At 41.5% G+C, this 24,006-nt stretch overlaps 1 protein-coding gene across 2 annotated transcripts; it reads left to right on the forward strand.

Annotated features, from left to right (window-relative positions):
* Positions 1 to 681: 681 nt before the first annotated feature.
* On the forward strand, positions 682 to 23,594 carry LOC135501249 (centriolin-like). Of its 2 annotated transcripts, none has more exons than XM_064793265.1 (38): positions 682 to 764; positions 4,025 to 4,380; positions 4,522 to 4,643; positions 4,907 to 5,179; positions 5,346 to 5,532; positions 5,684 to 5,877; positions 6,083 to 6,211; positions 6,355 to 6,697; positions 6,919 to 7,085; positions 7,298 to 7,435; positions 7,677 to 7,830; positions 8,147 to 8,367; positions 8,989 to 9,165; positions 9,440 to 9,574; positions 9,845 to 10,108; positions 10,224 to 10,421; positions 10,618 to 10,899; positions 12,477 to 12,569; positions 12,850 to 12,994; positions 13,814 to 13,921; positions 14,115 to 14,287; positions 14,483 to 15,171; positions 15,431 to 15,641; positions 15,793 to 16,064; positions 16,193 to 16,484; positions 16,671 to 17,164; positions 17,390 to 17,547; positions 17,689 to 17,762; positions 18,524 to 18,712; positions 19,051 to 19,206; positions 19,439 to 19,508; positions 19,766 to 19,950; positions 20,074 to 20,214; positions 20,481 to 20,561; positions 20,790 to 20,915; positions 21,143 to 21,244; positions 21,462 to 21,662; positions 22,585 to 23,594. In XM_064793265.1, the coding sequence occupies exons 2-38, from the start codon at positions 4,056 to 4,058 to the stop codon at positions 22,726 to 22,728; spliced, it is 7,413 nt and encodes a 2,470-aa protein (XP_064649335.1). In that variant the 5' UTR covers positions 682 to 764; positions 4,025 to 4,055; the 3' UTR covers positions 22,729 to 23,594. The 2 variants fall into 2 exon arrangements, with proteins under 2 accessions (XP_064649335.1, XP_064649336.1); XM_064793266.1 differs by lacking the exon at positions 682 to 764 and adding an exon at positions 2,476 to 2,630.
* Positions 23,595 to 24,006: the final 412 nt, after the last annotated feature.

The raw sequence follows: 24,006 nt of genomic DNA on the forward strand, positions 1-24,006 counted from the left end.
CAAATACATGTTTTAAAGTTTCTGAAACCTGAAGTGCTACTCAATAGACGGCTAACAAGAAACTACACATTTTACTTCTGTTGCCGACGTATGTGTACACTGAACTTGGGATGTGCGTCGGCCCCGTGTTGAAATGCCGTCCAGTGCAAGTTGGTGCGTTTTTCGCTGATTTGTACAAAATTCAACATATCTCTCAAAAGTTCAATGGTTGACCCTCGATTTATTTTTTATTTTTGTCTAGCGTAAGCAACTTTCTTTCACGGGAGAATGGTCGCTGTAAGAATTATTCAGGAAGAAATGTATAATATTTGGGGTTTTCCGTGATTGTCCGGCCCAATTGGCAAGGTTTTGAACAGAGCTAGGAGCAAATGAGACGCTTATGATTTATTAAAGAAATAAAATGCCCGATTTTAATCCTGTACAATCAGGAGAATCGGGCATTTCCAGTAATATACGACACAAATGGGTTGTCCTCGTGCAATCATTTTGAAACACATTTTAAAATAAATGTAACGTCCTGTTAATCGGGCATGTCATCATCGCGTGTATTCGGGAAAAACTCCCTAACGAGACCTGAGACACGTCGATGTGGTATCTTCAAAGCGAGCGGATCCAGTAACTCAAGACTTTCTAACCAATCACAGACCCCGTTACGAACGTGTCGGCACTCGAGCAGAAAATGGCGAATTTGTGAGGGAAATTTCAGATTTCAAAAGTGATAGAAAAAAGTTCCGTGAACATCGATCTAAAGTGACTAGATCCTGGTATGACTTTCACCTATTACAAATATGATATTGCTTTATATTTTGCCCATAGATCTTTAAAATTGGGTGTATCAGTAGTACTTTTATCGCCTCTTGAAAGTGGGCGGTCGCTGTTTGTTTGTCGAGTGTACAAATGCATGTAATTTTGCAATGTATGCGTGTAGTACTGAGATAGTACATAGGCCTACAGCAGTTAGTCAGTACAATAATTATGTCAGTGATAAAAAACAAAGAGTGATATGGCATTGGGAGCGACTTGAATATTCACTTCCACTGCGTCGGCATCGAAAGCTATTGAAGTTGTAATGTTTTAACTGCATCGGCTTTATGATGTATGAAAACCAAACCTAGAGTAGACTACTTTTCTGCATCGGTGGTGTTCGTGATAGTTCGACTGAACTCCGATGTCCTTTGGGGATCGTGGCATGAAACAGAGTCGGCAGCACCGGCACCAGAATGATTTCATTCGGGAGTGATGGGAAACGTTCAGGGAATCTCTGATTCTCGATCCCTGGCTTTGGGGATGAGATGAGATGACGGCATGAAACAGCGTCAGCATCACCGGCATTGACATAAGAATGATTTTTGAGAAGTTCAGCCTGTTTTTCTCCGAAAGTGCTGAAGTAAGAATTTGCTTGTGTTATCGTCATAGCGAGCAAAAGTGAGAGTGAGAGGGATTTCTCTCTTTGGTAGTAAGCTTACAATCATTGTTACACCTATTGTAACAATATAAAGATAAACTCTTGCAAAGTAGGTGTCCAGAACCAAGACCTTTGATTTTTGACAATGATCAACCACAAAACCCATTATATGAGGTCATGACTTATTCTATTGTCACAACCATCAGCTGAATGATCCTTTTATCAATTGTTATACCACTGCATTAAAAGATTTAAGAAGATCGAATGTGAATGGAAAACCTTTTTGTTGCTTTTGTGATGCCGACTGTCACTATAGTCAATAGATATGACTTCAGTGTGAAGACGGCACGAATGTGTAGTTCAGGTCAATCGAGCGTGAAGGATGTACATTGCCCATTGATTCTACAATAAGACATGCCTTTCTGGAAATGTTTAATTTGAGAGAAAAAATGTCTTGTTTTGCAATCCACAAATCGATCTCTGCAATGTGAAGACCCATGGTATGATATTTACCATTTCTAACGCTTCATTGATGACCCATGCAATATCTAACAGTATACTGGCAGGCTTTGCAGTTTGGACATCTCTCAATACAATTTAACATTGAACTCTTAACAAGGAATTCACAGTTGAGTGGTGAGATTTTCAAAAGGCTGCACCACTGACCCGTTACCGGTACTGAAATTCATTCAAATAAATTCTTTATTGAAATTTGATGGATAGTTATTTATGAGAATTTTGTCCATCAGAGGTTTGGGCACTTGTTGGCATTAGTCCAAGTAAAAGGCCCAAGAAATTAGTTTTCGATAAGCACCCATGTTTTTCGGTATTTATTGTGTTACTGTTAGTTTGTACATTTACAATGGTGTTCTTTTTGTTGGCTGACCAAATTTTGCAGTAATGTTGTCAATCCGTATCAACCCAGGGCTTATGAAACCCTGGCACCGACAATCAAAAGACATTTCCATGGCATTGGTCCAAGGACTAGGAATTCATTGCTAGTGGCCTGTATGATATAAATCTAACTACTTGGCCTGGTATATTATATCCTAATGCTAATCTGCTAAAAAGGCTATGGTATTACTTACTCGTATTAGGATTATACATGTTTAAGGCAAGGGGTTGACATTCTGGTCTTGGAGTTGGAGGATAAGTCACAAATTCTGTTACAAATCAACTTTTCTTTCACATGTTTTGACTCTTCTGGTGAAAAGTCTTTGTACCGGTAACTATCATTTAAAATTTGTGGCTCACTATACATACTACATGTATCATATCGAGAGTGTACTTTCATAAGCTTGTATTTGCATGAAAAATTCAAACTTTCTACCTTATTTGAACTGATTACATGTATTATTTTGGCAAGAAAACGGCATTGCAGATGACGGATCTGACAACTGCGATGCCATTTTCCTGGAATGGAAGATTTATGCGTTTCCGGACATGTGGTTTTGAAAGTACGCACTCAAGTCCTTTCTTGACTTGGTCTGATCCCAATCTAAAGAAAGATTTGCACTGTTTAAAATTTGCATTCCTGTGTAAAATATTGCCACTATTGGGTTCTAAAGGATTTGTTCCCAGTTCTTGGTAAACTCGTACCTAATTGATTTTTCATGTAGCGCTATGTGCAGGTGAGAAGATAATTGTTATCAAGTTGCAGACATTGTGGATTAATGAAACGCGACCAACAATAATGGCTGATCGATATGTGCCCATAGTTAGCATAGTGGGTTGTTCATTATCTTTAATTAATGATCTGATCGCATTGCCTGGCTAATTTGAAGAGCAAAGAAGTCTTTGCATGCAATCCCCCAGGTGGAAGTGTAATGAAATGTATATTGCTTGGCATGGTTGAAATTCAGGTCTTATCTTATCTTTACAACTGGAACATTGACCTATGTAATTGTTCATACTGAACTCTGTTGAAGTCTCTGCTAACAGGCTAAAGTTTTTTTCTGTTGACCCATTGGCTTGTAGATATATTTATGAATTCAATCTCTGACCTCTTCCCACCCCCTGCCTGAAGGCCTCGAGACAAGAGTCCTAGCCATATGTCAAGTTATGCATGTTTGACAACCCCTCTAGTAAAGACTGGCTGTTGATAAACGTCTGTTATTTTATATCTTAGCACGCTCAGTGTAGTCTTGGTCTCGTGAAGGTGTTTGGACTTTTCATGGGGTAAGGGTGTCATCATTGCTGAAAATGAAACAGGGCACTTGAAATCTTGATAGCGAAGTCTCTTACAACAAGCAAATGACATGGCTTATTATAAGGCTTAGTCTTATTTATGCTTGGGCGTCTCTAAGCTCGTGTCCTAAGAAGTTAAACACACCTTGGGCAATGGCACAAGAACATATTTATCTTTCTAAAATACATGATAGTATGAAAATTAATTACCTATGGCAAATAGGCCTTGGGTGAGCCATTCAAAATGATTGGTTTGCCTGATCTGAAGTGAAAGGCTAACATAAACTAAGGTCATATTCAGAGTGATTTTTGGCGTATCCTTCTTTCTCATATTCAGAGTGAGTTGTGACGTTTGCAACCAACCTAAGTTGAGATTGTAGCAAAGACATTTTTATTTTGCTAATCTGAGACATCCTTCTCGCCTATTTTCAGGATACCACAGGCAGCTGAGACTGTTTAAAAGATGAAACGTGGTGCTAGCCCCTCCAAAGGGGCGTCGAAAAAGTCCTCCAGCACACGTGGAGCGAAGGGAGGACAAAAAACCCCAGTTGGAAAAACCAGTCCCAGTGTTGGAAAGTCTAGTCCTGGAGTTGGAAAACTTTCGCCATCGACCTCTGCTGGAAAGATATCCCCTGGTGGAAAAATGTCTCCAAGTCCGACGCGGGGGGGATCCAGGATACCTGGACCAGTGAAGAAACCATCACCCGCAGTATCTGAGCCGGATATCAGGGAGGAGTCAGAGCCTGCTGTCGAAGAGACATATCGGGAGGAACCGTTAGTTGAAACTGGTAAGTGTGCTTGAGTGTGCGACGGGAGACAATGAATAAGTCAAGTGTCATTTTGAGTTTTTCTAATGTTCTCTGGTCATTTTGTCCATGTTTTCATTTGTTTCCCTCTTTATGATTATCATGTTCTCCTTCGTACTTCAGGGCGCTCTGGTATTCGCTACATCACGGAGGATCTCTGCAAAAAAATAGCCAATGAGGAGAGTGTGGAGAATATCACTAAGTTGAATCTGACTCTTGCAAGGGAAGGTGGCAAGAAAATAAAGGTAAGAGGATCACTTTTACTTTATAATCCATCAATGGGAGAGGCTACTCCCTGATAATGCACATCTACATCTAGAATCTCTGCTCCTTCCTTCAAGACTGCTCTACGTTTGATGACTAGTTCTAGTACAAACAGATCTAGCTGTCAAGGTTGTCTCTTGCAATGGATGTACGACAAAGTATCTGGATACACCACAAACTTTTAAACATTGACTGTGCGGTATTTGGTATAACTGTATCATCTTATTTCTTTCTTAAATCTCAGTTCATCGAGAACCTTGAGCGCCTGCGTCGTCTACAAGTTCTCTGCTTGAGCTGCAACGTGATAGAGAAGATAGAGAAACTGGACAAACTCACCAAACTCAAGGAACTCAACCTGTCATTTAATAACATCTCAACAGTCACGGGGCTAGAGACATTGACGTCATTACAGATTTTGAATCTGACTGGGAATAATATCGAACGCATTCCAGGCTGGATTGGAAAGAAATTGAAATCGCTGCGAGTGTTTAGGATTGCCAAAAATAGAATAGAATCCGTAAGTTACATTTTTGAAATAACACTTGCGTTTTACTTGAGATTTTAATACTACAGTTGCCTATAAAAAGAAACCGGGTAGAGCTCCTTTTTGAAGTGCATTTTGCTTGTTGCAAAATAAGTATGTTATATTCTTCTTTTTTATACACACTTCATGGTTGTTTCAGCTGAGTGAAGTGACCAAACTCCGCCCCCTCGTTGACCTGGTTCAGCTTACCATATCAGAGAACCCCATATCACAGCTACCTCATTGTCGATTGTATACAATATTCTATCTGAGGACGGTAGAGATGTTGGATGGCCAGCCTGTAACTGATGAAGAGAGGGAAGCAGCTAGTAACAGATTTGGACAAGGTTGGTATATTTTCCCTCGCAATGACATGTTTTAACTTCCTCTGACTCATCACCAATGAGGTTGTTCTGAGTCGAACGTAGTTAATTAATTGAGAGCTGTGGTGATGCATCATCTTGAAAATGTTCTCATAACAAATTTTATTTTTTTCAGAGGAGGTTGAGAATCTGTCAAAGCAGTTGGAAGGAACAGAGGAAAAGGTGTCCGCATTGCAGGAGGATCTGGATAAGACGAGAAGTGATAAGAAGACAGTTGAGGACAAGGAGACAGGTCTGAGGGAGAGAAGGAAGGATGACAGGCAGCAGTTAGAAGCGTTACGGAGGGAGTTGGAGACCAAGGATGATTTGGTGAGGGGTTCTGTGTGATGGCTGGGAATGGGGTAGTGGGGTGGGGGAGCTTAGTTATAATGGTGTAAAACAAAGAGATAGGTAGATATATTTTGGCTTGATATCTTACAGAGCGCATCGTTGAGGGCCTTGCACTGCAGGGGTTCTGGCTTACCTTTATGCTTAATTTTATGACCAAAAACTTATCAGGTTCTTTTCCTTTCAGTTACGGAAGAAAACCTCAGAGCTGACCAAGGCTTGTGAGAAACATTATGAACTTGAACAGGAGCTGGCTTTCTACAAAATCGACCACAAGTTTGACAGCCTTGGCAAGCCTCCACCAGCAGAGGGCGGGGTGAGTTTGTCTCCTAACTAACATTTTATCAAGTGATGTGGTTCAGTCACTCCATAACAGGAGGCACTCATATGGAAAGAGGCAAAATTTGCTGCAGTTTTTTATCATGATATGCAAGAGTAGTGAGAATGTCTTCTTTTTAGGATGATAGTGGAGAAGGCTTGATTGGTGAAAGTCCATACATCGGCAGAGCCCGTTATAAGAAAAACGAATACGCTCACGAGATGGGACGAGGTGCCCAACCGCAGCAAGCAAAAATGTACGGGTCGGCTTACAGCCCTGGTGCACCAGGTGGTGCTATGCAGTATACCCCTGGTTCCCCATATCGCGGCGCCCTCTATGCTGGTGGTGATGGCGATGATGAGATAGATGCAGAGTCGATGGAGCAGGATGCCAGTAGAGCGGGAGACGACACTGCGCAGAGGACGTTGGTTCATGAGGTGCTGGATACTGAACTGGAGAGCAAGCAGCATGCCATTGAAAGGGGTGAGTTGAAAAGTCTTTAGATATCTTGCTGAGGGTTTTTCTAAAGTCTAAAGAGGGCTGAAAATCCATTGAGTAATCAAGAATATAATGTGTTTTTGCCTGAATTGATATAGTTCTCAATCATAACACAACATTTTATCTGCAAACACTCTGTTTTGAAACTCAATCTTCATAATTGAGGTAAACCAGATCCTTCTCATGTTTCTTGTCATCATTTTCAGCTCAAGACCGCCTTCAGAAACTTCAGAGTGAGCTGCAGCAGACAGAAGAACAGGTCATGCAGGCTACAGAGGAGTTCAACAAGATTGCTGCCGCGTCACCCATCAAGTTGCTCAATGATGAAGACAAAGCTGAGATCAGAGAGAAGATGGTGCGCAAAATGGAAATTGTAAGTTGACACTCTTTTGGTTGAGACAATACTTCGTTGTTACTTGCTTTTGATACAAATCAACAAAAATCTCCGGCCAGAGTCAGAGTCGCTGGGTACTTTTAAAGTGATCGCACACTTTATCACCTGTTGTGAAACCTTTTCAGACGAATGTATTAGATTGTCACCTTCTTTGAAACCTTCTTTGCTGACGAAGTTCTCATCATTTTCAGTTGAAGCAATTAAAAGACGAGGTGTCAAAGAAACAGGATGAGATGACCCAGACAGAGGTGGAGATGAGAGATGAACAGTTGGATGTCGACAGACTCCGGGATAAACTCAAGCGGATGGACAGCAAAGATTCACTTTTTGTAAGTGTTGGTTTGTCTTCTGACTGATTAGTACAAAAAGACAGATTTGTTTGTGGGTCCATGCGTGCTAAGATTTTGTATTGCCGTACAGAATCAACTTCAACTTCTAGTAAAAAGGCCAACTCACCTTATTCAAAAGTCAGGCTGGTGTTCCACAGGTTTTATCATATAATCTTGATGCATTCGAAAATACTGTCAAGAATGCATCAGATGATACTGATTTATACTGATTTCCTTGCAGAAACATATCACAGCTCAAGTGGCAGACAAGGAGGCGCAGATCAGTTTCAACAACCAGCTGTATGAAGACACGCAGCAGCAGCTAGACAGTATGATAGCCAGGATTGCTAAAGAGACTGCCGATATTAAGAGGCTGGAGCAGCAACTCAGAGAAGGTAGGTGTATTACCCTAGTTAGGGAGATCAGTGGCATAGTGGTTACAGGTTCGATTCTTGGAGGGATCACTGCTGTTGTCTTGTGTCCTTGAGCAAGGCACTTAACCCTACTTGCTTCTCTCCACCCAGGAGTGAATGGGTACAGGATACTGTGTATATTGAATGACTTTCAGTGCACATGACTTGTATGTATGTAGAACCTGTATAACTTGTATCTGTCATGGATTTTTGTGGGAAAAGCTACGTAATTGAAGCCAAGGTACTTTTGAAGATCCCAAACACTCATCAAGTTTACAAAGTGCTTCTTTTAATTCAGGACAAGCTGCCCAGAATGACGAACTTAAGGCCGAGTTAGAGGGCATCATAGCGGGACTTCAAGACTACCTCGTAAATGTTAGGAAACAAGCCGACATACAGAAACAGGACTATAACGACATGTTACGCCAAAAGGAGGCGCTGGTGAGGAAGTTGCAGGAGATGGAGGGTGAGATGACAATCTTGGAGACGGAGTCAAGTGGTTATAAACAACTGCAGCAGGTACAGTGCGCATCTTTTGTAATTTTACCTTAAATTATGCAATAGTTCACATGGAACTCACATTTTAAAGGGAAGCTATCGAGAAACGCTTATAAAAATGGGGAGTTTTGAACGGCCCGGTTAAAACCTAAGGCGGGAATAAGTTTCCTTTGTTAGATATTAGCAGTTTCAAGGTCCCCTAGGTAGTTGTTGCGGTGAGCTGTTCATTTGGCTAACATTGCATAACGTTGCATAACATTACTGGCTCCAGTCAATGAACTGCGTAAGAGGTAATCTCCAATTTAGTTATTTTTACTACGTTCAGCTAGGCAAAATAAAGACTTGGGTCACGACAGGATCTCTTTAAGCCAGGTATATATTGATATAGGATTGACTACTTGGTCTTGTGTGGTCACTATTAGACAGTTGATAAAGTGTCTCGTTCTGTTTCTAGCCCTGCAAATCCACTGCAGGTAAAATTTTGTGTTGTTTTGTGACACCTATTATTTTGACAAATAAAGGGTTAAAATTAATTAGCCTGTTACTGAAAGGAGTTGTGTGGATTATGAAGTTGTCACTCTTGGTTGAAATGTCAATCAATCAAGTTCTGGTGTTGAGAAATTCTAACATCTTTATTTCTAGCGCCTGTCAGAGCTGGAGGATACGCTACAGAATCAGGAATATCTGAACTCCACACTTCAGCAACAGCTACTGGAGTCTCCAGGGCCGGATCCGGTATTGGATGATAAACTAGACGCGGCTGAGATGGAGGTGGAAAGATTGAAGAGTGAGCTGAAGGAAACAAGGAAAAGGCTCAAGGTGAGGTGGTTAAGGTTTCTTCTAGAAAATTAAGTGTGGTCTCAGTGCGATTCCAGTGTTCCGAGATTATGAAATATCATGAAGCACAGTATTTCAAGTCTTTGTTTGGGAATGTCTGACTGTGTCACAATAAGTTGTGTGTTCAAACACCAGTCTTGTTACCCCATTGCCCTTTGGGAGAAGTAACCCTGTTGAAACTAGTCTGGCCACTGCGACATTTTTGTCTACACATTCCCTTTTTGTTCGTGTATCAATCATTATGTTGATTTTTCAGGCTGAAAAAGAGGAGGCCAACTTTGAACTTGATGAGCAACGTCATCGTATCAGTGAGTTGGAGGATCATATCAGTGGGGAAGATAGCAAGGAAGACCAGATACAAGATCTCTCACAGAGACTCGTAGAACTTGAGGTGGGTGACGTGTTTTTGTTACAAAGCAATGAAACTTTTTGAATAAGACATGAAAAAGTTGTCTCCTAAGTGGTGTTTTTTAAGGGATTTTTAGAGATCATAGCTTGATATCTATTTGATTGTGTGATGAGCTTTTGCCAATCTAGAATGGGAACTTGCTTTTGTGCTGGATACTAAGGGTATTGAAGGGTACTGACTGCCATGACCCTGGTGGCATTGGTTAAATCTGAGACACCAGTCTTGTTAGCATATTTGTCTTTTTGCTTTTAGGCAGAAAATGATAATCTGAGACATGAAATGCGAGAACAGGACAGTCAGATCAAAGATGCTATGAGTGAGTCCATTGCCCCTGATGAGCTCAATCATCGCCTCCGTGACATTGTGCGTAGCGTCGAGCAGGGAAAGCCATTCATGCCAGCGTATGGAGAGAACGATGCGACCACCAAGGCACTTGCTGAGCTCCAGAGGTATCTGGAGGACCATTCTGGCCAGACCAAACAGGAGTTAGAGAGGTCAATGCGAATTCAGGCAGACGTAAGTTGTTTACGTTTTAGTGTTCTCAGTTTTAGCTAAGTTTGGTGATATGGAGATGGCGCTGTCAGCAGAAAGACAAATGGTTTGCTTTATTGAATTTCATTTTACTTTCAAGATGGAGAACCAAATACGCAATCTGAAAGACCAGCTTCTGCAGGCCTCAACACCTGCTCGGAGATCCACAACGGGAGTCCAGGCCGATCTTAATCACTCCGATGCTGAGGTCAACACTGAGGAACTCAAGCGGATGCAGAAGGAAATATGGAGGCTGAGGGATGCACTGAAGGATATGACACCGATACAGCCAACTCGGGTAAGTGGATATAACATGGCTGTATCTTCCTATTCTGTCTTTTGGAGTCGAACCTATTCTGTCTGATCCCTGATCCATGTATCTATGGAGAAAGCTAAAGGTTCATTGTGACAAATCATAGCTTATTATGGCTGTGTTGTCCTTGGGTATGTTGTGCTTGCTTCTGATTCACTTGACATTTTCCTTCCATTTCCAGCGTGGTCCGTTATCATTCAACCTTTCCCCAGGGAAACGGAACAATGGCGCCAGTTTCTTCTCAGACCCTGATGACACAGAAACCGATGTGAGTCATCGTGGTGTCATACCGCGCTCTGCCATCCGACCTAGCCGCATTGATGAATCAGATAGCGATCGGCAGCATCATGAACTTTACGAACCGCTGGATTCTGAAGAGCAGGTCTTATTCGATGAAGTCTCCAAGGAATTATGTGAGCTGAAGCAACAGATGGAGACTGCAGATCATCTCACTAATCAACAGGTAGGAAAATATTATCATATCAAGTTGCCAAAGGTTTGCATATAGATAGATCTTCGCCGAGTTGTCGACGTGGGTCGCTGGCTTTCAAACACCAAATAGTGACTGCAGCGCCCCGGTGAGAGTGGTTGAAACTGTCAGACACACTCCAAAATGCTCAGGTTATAGATGAACAGAATTTTCCCCCACTAAACAGGAAGCTCACAATCAATTTCATTTTGATAGCAACAAGGAATATATTGCAAAAGAGTAATGAAAACATCCATATCTTTTGCCTTGCAAGTAGTGTATATTTTCATAATCTTTACAGTCACTACCAACTTTTTACAAAAGGGTGAGTTTGCTTTAAAATGCCTGAGTGGAATGTCGGTTGATTGTTTCTATCCTTCAAGGTTCCCTTTACCGTGGCCTTTTCTGTTTTGATTTCTTAAAATACCCTTTGCATCAACATGCTTGCCACCTTTGCTTTGTGACTTATAGTGTGTAAATAATAAGGCTGGGTATTGTTGTCTGAAATGATATTGTAATTGCTGGTTTTGTTCCACTCTAATCTTTATATCATGGACCAAAGGTACAAGTCTGCATTGAATGAGGTTCTGTATCAATTATAAGATTTACTCAACCTGCCTGAAATGACCTTTTTGTCCCAAAGACAATCAGTAGTCATTGATTGTCATAAGGCCTTTTGGCTAACCTCCAAAAATTTATTGTCAGCGTAGATAATGATCTGTCTTTAAAAAAAGCTATGCCAAGTGAAGCCAGAAAGGGAAGTTTGATTGCTTTATTAACTGGTCTAGTGGTTCTTTTGTCAAGGCTTGATAAAGGGCTTTCGGTCTTACCATAGCCAAAGGCCTGGATATGTGTAGTGCTATCCTTAAGGTAGAAATTATCGTGGACGATAAAGAGTCTTAAAGTGTTCCTGTATTGATAGGAAAGGGCCTATCGGATAATGAGTCAGACCCTGAGGATTGAAGTCATTGAATAATGTGATCACTTATGGCCTTTTAAGTTGTTTTCTGTGTCCGTAGGGAATCAAATCATTAGACTAGGAATAGGATTCATTCAAAAAAGCCTATGCGAGATCAACTCTATCTCTCTAAATGGCTGTGTTGGATTGAACCCTTGTAGAAATTGTCGAAAACTTTAAAATGCCTGGAAAACCTACTGCCAGCATGAGTAAAACGAATAAGAAGCGTGTTAAGGTAGGGTTGCTTCAGGTTTTCAGCAACACTTTTCTGCCATCTTCCCTGCCTTTGCTGCCACTCTCCCTGCATTGGAGTCGGTCCTTGCTGTTCATTAATGGATCAGTGTTCTGAGGGACTGATGAAACATGCTTTTGTTAGGCATTGCCACAAATATTGTGTTGGCTGTGCTGCTCTTTTTCTCTCCTTTCGCTCCAATGAGGAATGCCATTGGATGGAACAGCTGAGATTATTGGCTTTGTGAACCATTCCTTGGCCAGCGTACACTATATATGGAGCCTAGAACACCTGGAACTGTTCCTTCAAAGTTATAATGGCTGTATAAATTCAGTTTGCAAAATCTTCGAAAAATCTAAACTCTGCATCTTCTATCTGCAGCTTTTGGACGCCCAGAACAGGATGGCTGAGGTCGAGGCTGACTTGAAGAGGAAAGAGTCTGCTCTCAACAAGGAAAAACAGCAAAGAGCTAAGGTAAGTAGCAAACAGGCTTGGATAAGGTCACTTGGATAAGATTGATGCTAGAGGTTAAACGTCAGCACAATGTTTGTTGGTTCAACCCCAGTCAGGCCACTTCCACAAGCGATATCTGACTGATCATCCAGGGCTGTTAAAGAACAAATTCTTGTTGATTTTCTCAGCCCTCACTCCATATCTAGGAAAAATTATACGCTGGCACGTTTTGACAAGCAATGTTTATGTAATTACTCTTACAAACTTAGTCTGTAACCAATCATCATTCTGCCTATTGCAGATGGAGTCTGAAAGACTGCAGAAGGCCATGGATGACCTCGTGGATGCCCAGGATGAGATCGGCCAGCTGCAGCAACTCTTAGAACAGAAGGAACAAGAGTTTGAAGAGGTGGCGAAGGGTCAAGAGGTCGAGCATCAAACTATGGGTGAGCATTGGTTTCTAGACTTCTGTCTTGATCACCTGGAGTTTCTGTGAAGTTTGTTATTGACACCAATGATGCATTGTCTCTTTTTTGGCCTTGGATTTGTAAGAATCTAAATGATGTTATGGCAACTATGTACTGGTACCTTCCAAAAGACAGGGTCACCTTCTCTAAGTCTAATTAATTGTGGGTCAAGTTTGACCTCCAACCTAATGCCAGGCAAGTGTCATTTTGGTAGCTGCAGACTTGAAACCAGATAGATGGCTCAGTAGCAGATTGTTCCGTCATCACCAACAGCAAATCTACCATTTCAGATAGTCCTACTACAGTTCACGTAGCTACATCTTTATCACAAATATCAGAGTGTGGGTATATTCAAGTGATCTCCCCTTTCCTTTCCTAAACTTATAAAAGTTTCACTCGGCCCTCTGTCCACCTTGTTTGGAAATAACAAGGTTCTTCCACCCATTTCCTTTCAGTTGTTTGCGTCGTTCCCTTTCCTGGTGATCCTAGATTCCCCAGATTCAAAGAGGGACACATGGTCATTACATCTTTCCTTGTCAATTTATAAACCCATTACCCATCTTGTCCCCAACTAAACTTATACAGATATTCATGGTATAATACATTTACTACAAATCTGGCATGTCTCAGATATCCATTTGTCAGAAAATGTCACTGTACATTGTACCATCTGTGATTTAAGTTAGTTACAATTGAAGCGGACTTTGCTTTTCCTGGTAACTTCTTTCAAAGGATTGGTAATATCCATGATTTTCAAATGTATCATGTTTTTGAGGGCGTCTCTTTCTTCATTTACAGATGTGCAGAAAGAAGAAATAGACTACCTCCATGATGTGCTTGGAGCCCAGAAGCAAGAAATTACCCACCTTCATGATGTGATTGAGGGGCTCCTGCAGAGAAAACCGGGTAAGATTTTACCTGTATGTAGTGCATTTTACTGCAATTTTGTGTGCTTCAGACATGTTTTTATAGGACTCGCTTCAAATGATGGATGTTGATCTTCATTAGAGGCTTCTATTGATACTAGTACATGTGATTTGCAAGAAAAGTTGCTGGGTTGGTCTCCTGAGGTATAATCTCTTTGACCGTTTCCCTGTAGGCAAGGATCATGACAAGGAGGTGAGCAAGCTGAGGAAAGAAGTGGATCGCATGCGAGGTGCTCTGACCCAACCAGGATCAATGATGGGCTTGCCTCCTCAACAGTTTGCCGGTGATGCCTTCCAAACTCCTTACCAAGCAGCACCTGGTGTGCCTGTTGCTCCACAACAGATGGTAAGAAAATACCTCCTTGCTATTGAAAATCACCTGTTGCTTTAGGAAAAGAGGTCTTGCTTGTCTTATTTGACCTTGATGCCAGAACTTTCGTCACATGTTGCCTGCGGATATTTGTCAGGAAAAGGTCTGCTTCAGTCATGTCAGGAAATTCTCATGCTCTTTTCTAATTTCTTCTTTTCTCTTCATCTGCAGCAAGGGGTACCACCATCACAGGTCATCATGTCCTCACAGCCCGGTCGTGTCTACAACACCCCCTATCAACCGGGGTCAGCAACATGGACATCGCACCCACCCGGACCACTTCCTGCTGGCGTCGTCCCACCAAACACAACACTGATCCAAGCTGGTGCTCCAATGCCAGGTTCTCCACCTCATCCAAGTGTTTCCTTTAGGACGTCTGGTGCCGTGCCACAGCCACAGTTCACGAGTTACATGCCAGGAATGCCGGGACAGGTACAGCAAGGAGGAATGCCAGGTCAAGGTCAGCAGACAAGAAGTAATGGAGGTCAGACAATTTCAGAACTTGCTGGCGTACGCGATGGGGAGGAGATATTATTCTGTAATGTTCCAGAGCACCATGACCTGGAGGATCTCATCGCAGCGCTGCAAGATAAGATCAAGAATTTGAAGAAGCAGCTGAGGAAACGAGAAAGGATGCTGGTAGAGACTGAAGCACAAGGAACGAGGGCTGTTCAGATGCTCACCGAGGAATTAGAGAGTAAGCGTGATGAACTCGAGTCGCTGGAATTCTCCATTGAACGTCAGAAGGTGAGCCTGAAACAGCTCAAGGAATCTGCCGGGAAAGTCGAGTCTGAAAAAGATGCGGCTTTGAAAGTACTGAATGAACTCAAGGCAGAAAATGAGAAGAGGTCAAAAAGAAGGTAAGCTATGGTGTATTTTCATTGACAGGAGTCTAAGATCTAACACATTTGCTTTCAGTTTGGCTATGACCGATATTTGAAATCACTGTGGGTTTGTCACCTCTAGTCTAAGGTCTTTGGTTAATTCCTGATCGTACAACTGCTTCATATTTGATTGAAATTGTACTGCATTCTGATATTGTATTCTAAAATGTCCTTGTTGTCACTCGGCCTTCAGCTAACTAATTGTTTTGACATTTTAAAACCTTTCATATTTCAGAGACTTCCTTGACGGCCGTGGCAAAGTGGATGTAGAGGATGCAGATTACGACTATAATTACGATCCACGCTCGTTACAAAGTCGCCATAGTTACCTATCAGATGAGGTCACATGTATGGAGGAGACACTCGCAAAGAGGAAGGCAGAACTCAGGGAGTCTGAAAAACAGCTGAAGAGCTGTGAGGATGACTTGCTCAAAGCTAAGAATGAGGTATGCTTATGGCCAGTTAATTGTTTCTATGAAAAGTGGTCATGTAGTGTGAGCTTCTCAACAATACCTAACTGCTTTGAAACTTTGGCACATTGTCTTCAGCTTTTGAAAGATTTGTTTAATCTTCAAACTTTGAAATCTTATCTTTAAGGCTAAAGACACTATCGACAGATACGACCACGCCAGAAACAACCATGACTCCACACGCGAGGATACCGCGGAATTAGAGCGACGTGCACACGAGGCAGGGACAACAGTCGTGAGGTGCAACGAGGAGATCAAGAACCTTCAGACAGAGATCGCTGAGCTGGAGGGTATAAAACACGAACTTGAACGGACTGTGGAGGACATCAATCAAGTTATCGGTGCTAAAGATGATGAGTTTAAATCTCTTGATATCCATGTGAAGGAGGCTTCAAGAAAGTAAGCAAACTTTTCGTCCTCATTTTCATTTTTTGGAGTTTGCCTCTCTGAGAGTCTGTTACTTGCCACAATTGAGGAAGCCTGCTGTTAGCATCACTGATTTCATTGTCTCGACTTTGCTCTTCCAGCCTGAACAGAATGCTCAAAGACTACGGAGTGACGGAAGATAAGGAAAGAGAAAAGTTAGACAACATGAAACATGTGGAACAAGAAGTTGCCCAGAGATACGCCGAGCTGGACCGATTAAGGATGCAGATTGATGCGGAGAGATTAGAGATGGAGCAAGTCGATAAGGAGATGGGACGCATGAAGACAGAGCATCAGATGTTGAAAGACTCAGTGGAGGAGAAGGACTTGGAACTGAGAAGTCTGGAGAGAGATATTGAGAAGGAGATTGGGTTGAAACAGAAGGATATCAAGGTCGGTATGGAAAGAGTGTTCAAACTGACAAACAAAATGTAGGCCAACTGAAATTCATTGATTTGTGAAATCCAGGGTATCTGTAATGGTTAAGGTGGACCTTTAGTGGTCTCCCTCTTCCTATGGTAGTTTGAAACTCAGTACCATAACAACAATGACTTTAACCCTCCTCCATCCCATTTCCAGGAACTACGCTGCATGATCGACCAACTCCAAGAAGAAAAGTCACATTACTCAACTCTTATCATGGATGAAAAAGACGAACTTCACAAAATCAAAATGGAGGCTGAGCATGAAGAAGCGTCCCTGCACACGTTGACGTCGTCGATCGGGAAACACAAGGCAGAGCTGAAACATGTGCTTGAGATGCTGCAGATGGAAACGACGGAGTTGAACCGCATCAACGAGCAACATCGCCAGAGGATGCATTCACTGGAGAAGACGCAGACCATGTTGACAGAGGAGAAAGAAGACCTTGACAAGCTACAGACAGAGCGCAAGAGGCGCCAGGTTGATTTGGATCACATCCGTGAGGTGCTAGATAATGAGAAGATGTCGATGGAGAGACTGGAGACGGAGAAGCGGGCACTCGAGACTAATATCACCGTCATGACCAAAGAGAAGGAGATGTTGGACGAGACGTGCACAAGTTTGGAGAATAAAACAGGGATGCTGAAACGGTAAATAACAGAATTGGGCCAGAGTGGCTGTGCATTGACACTATTCTTCTTGTTCTTATGTATAATGTTTTATTGAGTATAACCTTCTGAATCATCAGGTCGGGCATGGTGGCAAAATTCACCATTTGCTGTGGGTCATTTGCTGCTCCTTGTGTTGACCATTAATGTATAGTAAATAAACTCACTCAATTTTCATCCATTGAATGAATCATTTTGTATTTCTAGGACCCAAATGCAACTTGAAGATAGTATCCATAACAACAAGTCCAAACTGAACAAGGTCGAATCTGAACTGACAAGGTCACAGATCGAACTTGATGAGGTGAAAGCTGAGAGGCAGACACTGCAGGAGGATGTACAGATACTATCACAACATGTCACAGGTAAGGTTTCAGTGTGTTCAAGTACTAGTATTAATGTTGAACAAAAAGGAGGCTCTCCTTGAATTAGTTTTGATTTGAAGTCAGGAATAAGATCTATTGTCAACATGAGTGACGGCCATTTTCTCTTTGTTTGTTTTTCAGATGGGAAGAATGAGTTGCGTAGCATGAGAGAAAATATCAAGGTCGCTGAAGATCACATTCATCAACTTGAACAGGTAGGTGAATATTTGCTTACAAAAGTGAGGAGTTATCATTTTATGTATTGTTGTATAGCATGGGCTGTCATAATGAAATAAAGTAAATATTTCCTTTCTGGACTTCTCTGTTTACACAGACAAAGGCTCGCCTAGGACCTTTAGAGGTTAGTTTGTTGGTGTGCAAATAACATTTCAGTGGCACTCATGACTGTTTTTAAAATGATATTGTTTTAATCTGACTCTTTTGTGGCTTTTGAAAAAATACAAGACTTTTACATGTTATCGTATGCTTTGCATCTGTTCTGTGCGGTATTCACCTTTGAAGATTCCTTTCTCTATTCAATCCTAACGATTTGATGAAAATACAATAGTCTGAAAGGGCAATCTCACTTACTAAGTCAGAATGCCAGTTCTTACATAACTTTGGCTGCTTTCTCGGTCTTTATGACTGTACTCATGTCCTCTCATAATCCTGGATTTAAAACTTTTGAGTGTATAGTCTGATTATTTTACTTTGTGCTCATGTGTTGACTCATATTCCCCTAACCACTTTGATAACTTGATGAATAGTGTAAACTTTCATGATACGCACAAGTATAGGAAACTCAGTATCATCCATTTTGTGGGGGAAAAATCCACTTTGAGATTTCCTCTTGCAAGTTCTGTTCCCATTTCAAATGCAAACAGGAAAAAGTTGCTTGGATATGTTTGATTATCATGTGTTCTACAGAAAGGCATAACCAAATCAGACATTAATCGTTCCCAATTTTCCAATCTAGGAGATGAAAATCAAGGCACGGGAAAAAGAAACCATGACAACGGAAGTATACCGCCTGGAACAAGAGATTCAGCAACGGAAGGCAATGGTTGAGGAATGGACCAGACAGGAGAAACAAAAACGAGACGATATGGACAATGTTGGCAGGGATATGGACCGCATCACAAGGGATTGTAATGAGGCCAAAAAGGTATGGTTTGAGGTCATCTTCCTGCAATTGTCATAAATACAGATGTACCGGGTATGATTTTAATTTGTGGTTCTCTTGAGTAACCCAGTTGATCTTGAAAATCGTCTTCAGTGTGGCTTTATCAGGTACCCTGTCTTTACCCAACTCTACATACAACCCCTAGAAGGTGCTGGATGGCAATTTCAGGCGTAAACACTCTAGAAAACTCTACCATACTGCATATTACCGTACCAAAAGTAGCATATGAGCAGAGTTTTGATGAGGATGTCGTGAAAAACTTATTACTTAATGAATATAAACAAGTTTAGTTCTGACCATGGTTCACGATTTGTTTTCAGGCTCTGCATAAAGTGTCGAAAGAATTGGAAAAAGAGGAAGGTAAACTGAGCCGTGTGATCAGCAATGCTCATCTGGAGCTTGAGAACCTTAAGACAGATCTCGCTCTCAAGCAGGATGAGCTGGAAGAATCCATGGCTAAAGTCAACCAATTGAAGGTAAGGACACATTCGTTATAGAACAAGTCTTGGCTTGTACCTGACTGCTTTTCCAGGGAATGTAAAAGATTCCACACAGGAGAGCCACTTAGCCAAGTTGTTGACACTGCTAGCTACCATACCGATGGACTCCTGATACATCTAGGTTGTACTTCTTGATACAAAACATAAGACTTGCTATCTATCACCCTTGCATGTTGAATTCTCAAATGCATATCTTGTTATTTTTCAGCGTGAGGCAGAACAAAAGCAGTACACCAAGGAGCGATTGGTTGAACTGGAACAAACATTGAAAGAAAGGGGTAAGGAATAACAATCCGTTTTTTTCAGAATAATGGAATGATGTAGTCTTACATACTGTGGATGTTCTTCTGAGTTGGAAACTGCTCCGAATCTCTAGCATACTCCAAATTGGGAAACTTTTGCTGAAAATACTTCAAAATCCAGTTGAAATACTAATTGGACATTTTAGGGGTTGGCAGGCCTGTGATTTGGACCTTTTATGTGAACGAATGGAAAGAAAAACTTATTTATCCAGCTGTATTACTTTTCTTCACAGAGCGTGAGATCTCCTCAGGCAATGATGAGAAACAACAGCTAGCACAGGCATTAAACAGGTCCTACAAGGAGCTACAGACACTGCGGGATGACGTCACGCAGGACAAGGAAGCCAACCAGGAGCAGACCGAATTGTTTGAGCAGGAGGTGGAGGACCTCAGGAGTCAGCTCCATGACACTGTCAAGGTACAGTCATCATTCATGTCTCTCATAATCCACTCCTTCCGTCCCAATAGTAATTGGCATTATTAGCTGAAAGTGGTTGTTTTTAGCCACAGCTTCATTCATTAGCATTACATTATGTTGTAGGAGCTGAAGCAAACTCGGAAAAAGGCGACCTCAGACGTCAACGACCTGGAACAGATTGCTCAAGACCACTGTGCTCGAGCAAATCGACTGAGTGATGAACTCAACTCAGTCAGGCAGGAGTACCTCAATCTCAAACAACAGGTAGGCTGGTAGAGTGGTCTTGCTCTCTGTAACTTCAGAGTTTAACTCCAAAAACTTTTTTGAAAACTTCCTTCGACATGTCACTAACTAATAAACAGAGTGCTAGTATGTTCCAGGCCTCCTTGTAAGCCTGAAAAACAGTAAGATATCTGTCTCTTGCTTGGAGAAATAACAATTTTGGCTATCCTGTAGTCTTTGTTTTCTGACCAGAAAGCTATTGTTTACTAACATGCTGATATTTCTAACTCGTGCGTGTTTTTGTGCAGCTAATCACCCAGACTGAGATCATTGCACGAGACCGGAGAATAGAAGATACTGTGAAGGATCTGAAAACAGATATACATACAGTAAGTGTGGTGCCTGCTGTTCATTAAACAAGGCAGGGAAAGCTTATGTCTGGCAACCAGATCATGGTACTTACTACTAACCAAAACTTTTTTATGATGAAATTCTTTTAAGAACCAAACTGCAAACTGGTATGACACTACACCTGATAGACCCTTTATAAAATATCCCGTAATTTTGCCTCCGCATGAAAAATGTTCTGTTCAGCTGAATAAGCTTGTTTATTCCAGGAGCTCTCCTACAGTATGCACGACCTAGAGAAGTCACGAACTGACGCCATAGATGAGCTTCAAGAGCTGCACGATCAGAAGTCACAAATACAGCATACGCTGGACGACCTCAAAGAAAACTTGTCTGTAAGTTGTTGGGTTCAATTTGCAGAAGAAAATCCTCCATCTATCATTTTACCTGATCCGTCTGCAACTTCCAGGTTGCCAAAGTGCTTAGAGTAAGATGTCCTTGGGGTGGTTTGCTTTTTGGTGTCAATATTAAGTTCCAATGTCGTAATTGACAAATTTGGTTCACTGTTGTGGAAGGAAATCATTGTCAGATGATAAGTTCAATGTAATATTTTATATTGCAGGGTGGTCATGGTCCACTAGGGGACTTCCCAGCTGCCCACAATGAGGAATGGAGAAAAACTGCATTTAAAGACAAATTTGCTCAAGAACAGGATTATCTCAGAGTAAGTGTTTGAGGGGAGAATAGTAATACTCGAGGACTGTTTTACAAAAGTTACGTCCATTTTCAAACTGTCCATTTTTGTCCTGAATTGTGAAGTCGTATGGAAGGCCAGTCCCAAGCACACTGAACTATGAGATTCAACAAACTTGACAGTTCTGCTCGGAGATTGCATTTTGCTTCCGTTTCGGATATCCTGATGTGCTCTTTCATTCTTCCAGCAACAACTACGACAACAGATGTCCCGCCACGAAGACGCATTACTCAACGAGCGCCAGAAGTCTGAAGGGACGCTACAGAGTTTAAAACGACGATTAAGCAATCTACAGGACGTCTTGTCAAACAGCGACCTAACGCGATCGCGGATGTCAATGAGGACAAGATCTCCGTTGACTGAAATCACTTTGGATGAACCAACTTCGGTGAGTTTGGTTTTTTTGTTCTCCTTCTATTCCTTTTCATCATAAGCAAAAAATATTCCCAATAGCTTGCTGGAGGTAAAAGGACCATAGGATAGAGAAGGTATAACTTACAGAGGAGTCCACCTGAACTATTTCCGCCAGCATAAAGCTGTTGACAAAGTGTCTACAATGGTGGCAAAAGTTTGAAAGGTTGATGATGATGAGCCCTGATTTCTTCACCCTTTTGGTGTAGAAACTAAAGTAACTTCATTCACGTCTACAGTCTGTCCTCTTCGTATCTAATTCGTAATTGCATGCTAGGAAACTACTGAATTATTCGACCATTCTCTGATTGTAGGAAAATGCAAATACAATAACTTCGAGTATGAGTATGGATAATGCTCTGACTCAGAACGGTGATATGTAGACACCTTGTTGTCTTCACGAGGTAACACTCTTTGCATGTCTGTCTCACTAAGGCTATTGTAATACTGTTGTCGTGGTTTTATAATCATTGTTGTGCATACTTTGATAATTCATCTTTAATGATCAAATAACTGTTGAATGTTAAATTTTTAGCAATCAGTCCCCTTTTCCAGTCTTCCTCTTTCTGTTTTGAGTTATTTGTACTAATATTTTGGTTCCTCCTCCTCCTAAAACTTTAACTATTTCAGCATGGTTTGCCTAACAATCCTTACGTGTTTCAATTTCACCCCCAGTAAACATGGATAGTGCCTTTTTTCAGTCCTTTCAGTCCCGTTGTCCCAAAACATTTGAACATTATTAGTATGTGCAAAAGATTTCTGCACTCAGAAATCCCGATCTTGCTGCAGTCATTTACTGCATAGGTTTATAGATTTTACCTTACAATTCATTCCTACACCAAGAAATTTTTGAAGTTGTATTTCATGTATCGTTAAATTATCCACGTTTGTCTTTTCAGGATTTATCGGCAATGTCTCCTCTGTCGTCTCCGGGGAAACATTCGTACATGATGACTCGACCTCATGGAAGGTCAAGGTCATGGGACAGGATACCAGAGAGAGGCCCAACATCACCATCGTCTAGTTACTACTCGGTAGCATAGAGGGGAATGCTTCATATAGAACTCTTTTGCTATACTCAGACTGTGGTCAGAATGAAATGTGTGACAATACATGTGTCAGGAAATACATTAGACAGCAGTAGATTGTAATTCACTCATTTTGTGACTTACGACTGTGTTGCCTCTAATTGTTGTGAGTGAGGATAATACTCACAAAACTGAACAGATAGTCTGTGTGATGTGCCGAGGCTTGTTATGTTACTGTCGTTTAGGTCATATGCGCTATCAAGAAGTGCTATCCCAGGTTCGGTACTTAGTAGCTGATGGAAGACATTCGCCAGTTGCTATGTTGAGCTATTGACAGTGGCTGTTTATAATACATTCCAGTTTAGGGGCCATCTTATGGGTTTGAATCAGTTGCATTATAAATATAGTAAACAATCTTTCAGTATGCTGCCGAGCTCAAAGTGTTAGAGAACACATTGTCGTCACTATCCAGGATCACCAGCTCAATATAAAAAATTTGACTCAAAGTAAGGACTTTGTAAATGTGCAGTGTTTCATAAGGATGTAGATGTAGATATTAGTAACAATAGTGTTGACTGGACTTGTAGAATATTAGTGGTGCCGTGAGTTGATCCAGGTTTTAAGACATTCCCTGTTAATATGTGGCAAAGTTCTACTTAATGTGTTAATGATAATTGTAATTGCATGAGATTTTGATACTAATTGATCTCATTAACCACTCCAGGCAGCCAGGTTAGTTTTTAGCTCACCTCTTAGCAGAGGTGAGCTTATCCCATACCGTGGCGTCCGTCGTCCGTCGTCGTCGTCGTCGTCGTCGTCGTCGTCGTCGTCGTCGTCGTCGTCGTCCGTCGTCCGTTAGCAGGGCACGTTTCGTAACTGTTAGAGCTATTGAGTTGAAACTTGGTACACATGTACCCTTATGTAATGACACCTTGGAGACCAAGTTTCGGTCCGATTCGTTTCATGGTTTGGCCACCAGGGGGCCAAACGTTAAAAGTGAAAATATGCAATATCTCCCTTAATAGTAGTCGGGAAATTTTGAAAAAAATATGGTAGGTACTTCTAGCAAAGGTGCATCATATATCCTCCGGGTTTTTGATTTGACCTCCTTTTCAAGGTCACAGAGGTCAAATGGTGTAAATTGGCCGTTAGGATGAAACGATGGCACGTTTCTAAACTGCAATGACTATTGATACCAAATTTGGTACACATTTACCCCTTAGTCAGGTGATCTCAGGGACCGAAGTTTGGTCCAATATGATTCACCACTTGACCACCAGGGGGCAAAATCCA

This window comes from Lineus longissimus, chromosome 17 (genome assembly GCF_910592395.1).
Source record: "Lineus longissimus chromosome 17, tnLinLong1.2, whole genome shotgun sequence".
NCBI lineage: Eukaryota > Metazoa > Nemertea > Pilidiophora > Heteronemertea > Lineidae > Lineus > Lineus longissimus.

What these genes read in the sequence shown, in the direction of transcription:
- LOC135501249 (XM_064793265.1), top strand. Translation starts at nt 4,056, where the DNA reads ATGAAACGTGGTGCTAGCCCCTCCAAAGGGGCGTCGAAAAAGTCCTCC. An exon ending in GGAGCAGCAACTCAGAGAAG is followed by an intron (nt 7,831 to 8,146) that starts GTAGGTGTATTA and finishes CTTTTAATTCAG; the next exon opens with GACAAGCTGCCCAGAATGAC. An exon ending in GGTCGAGCATCAAACTATGG is followed by an intron (nt 12,995 to 13,813) that starts GTGAGCATTGGT and finishes CTTCATTTACAG; the next exon opens with ATGTGCAGAAAGAAGAAATA.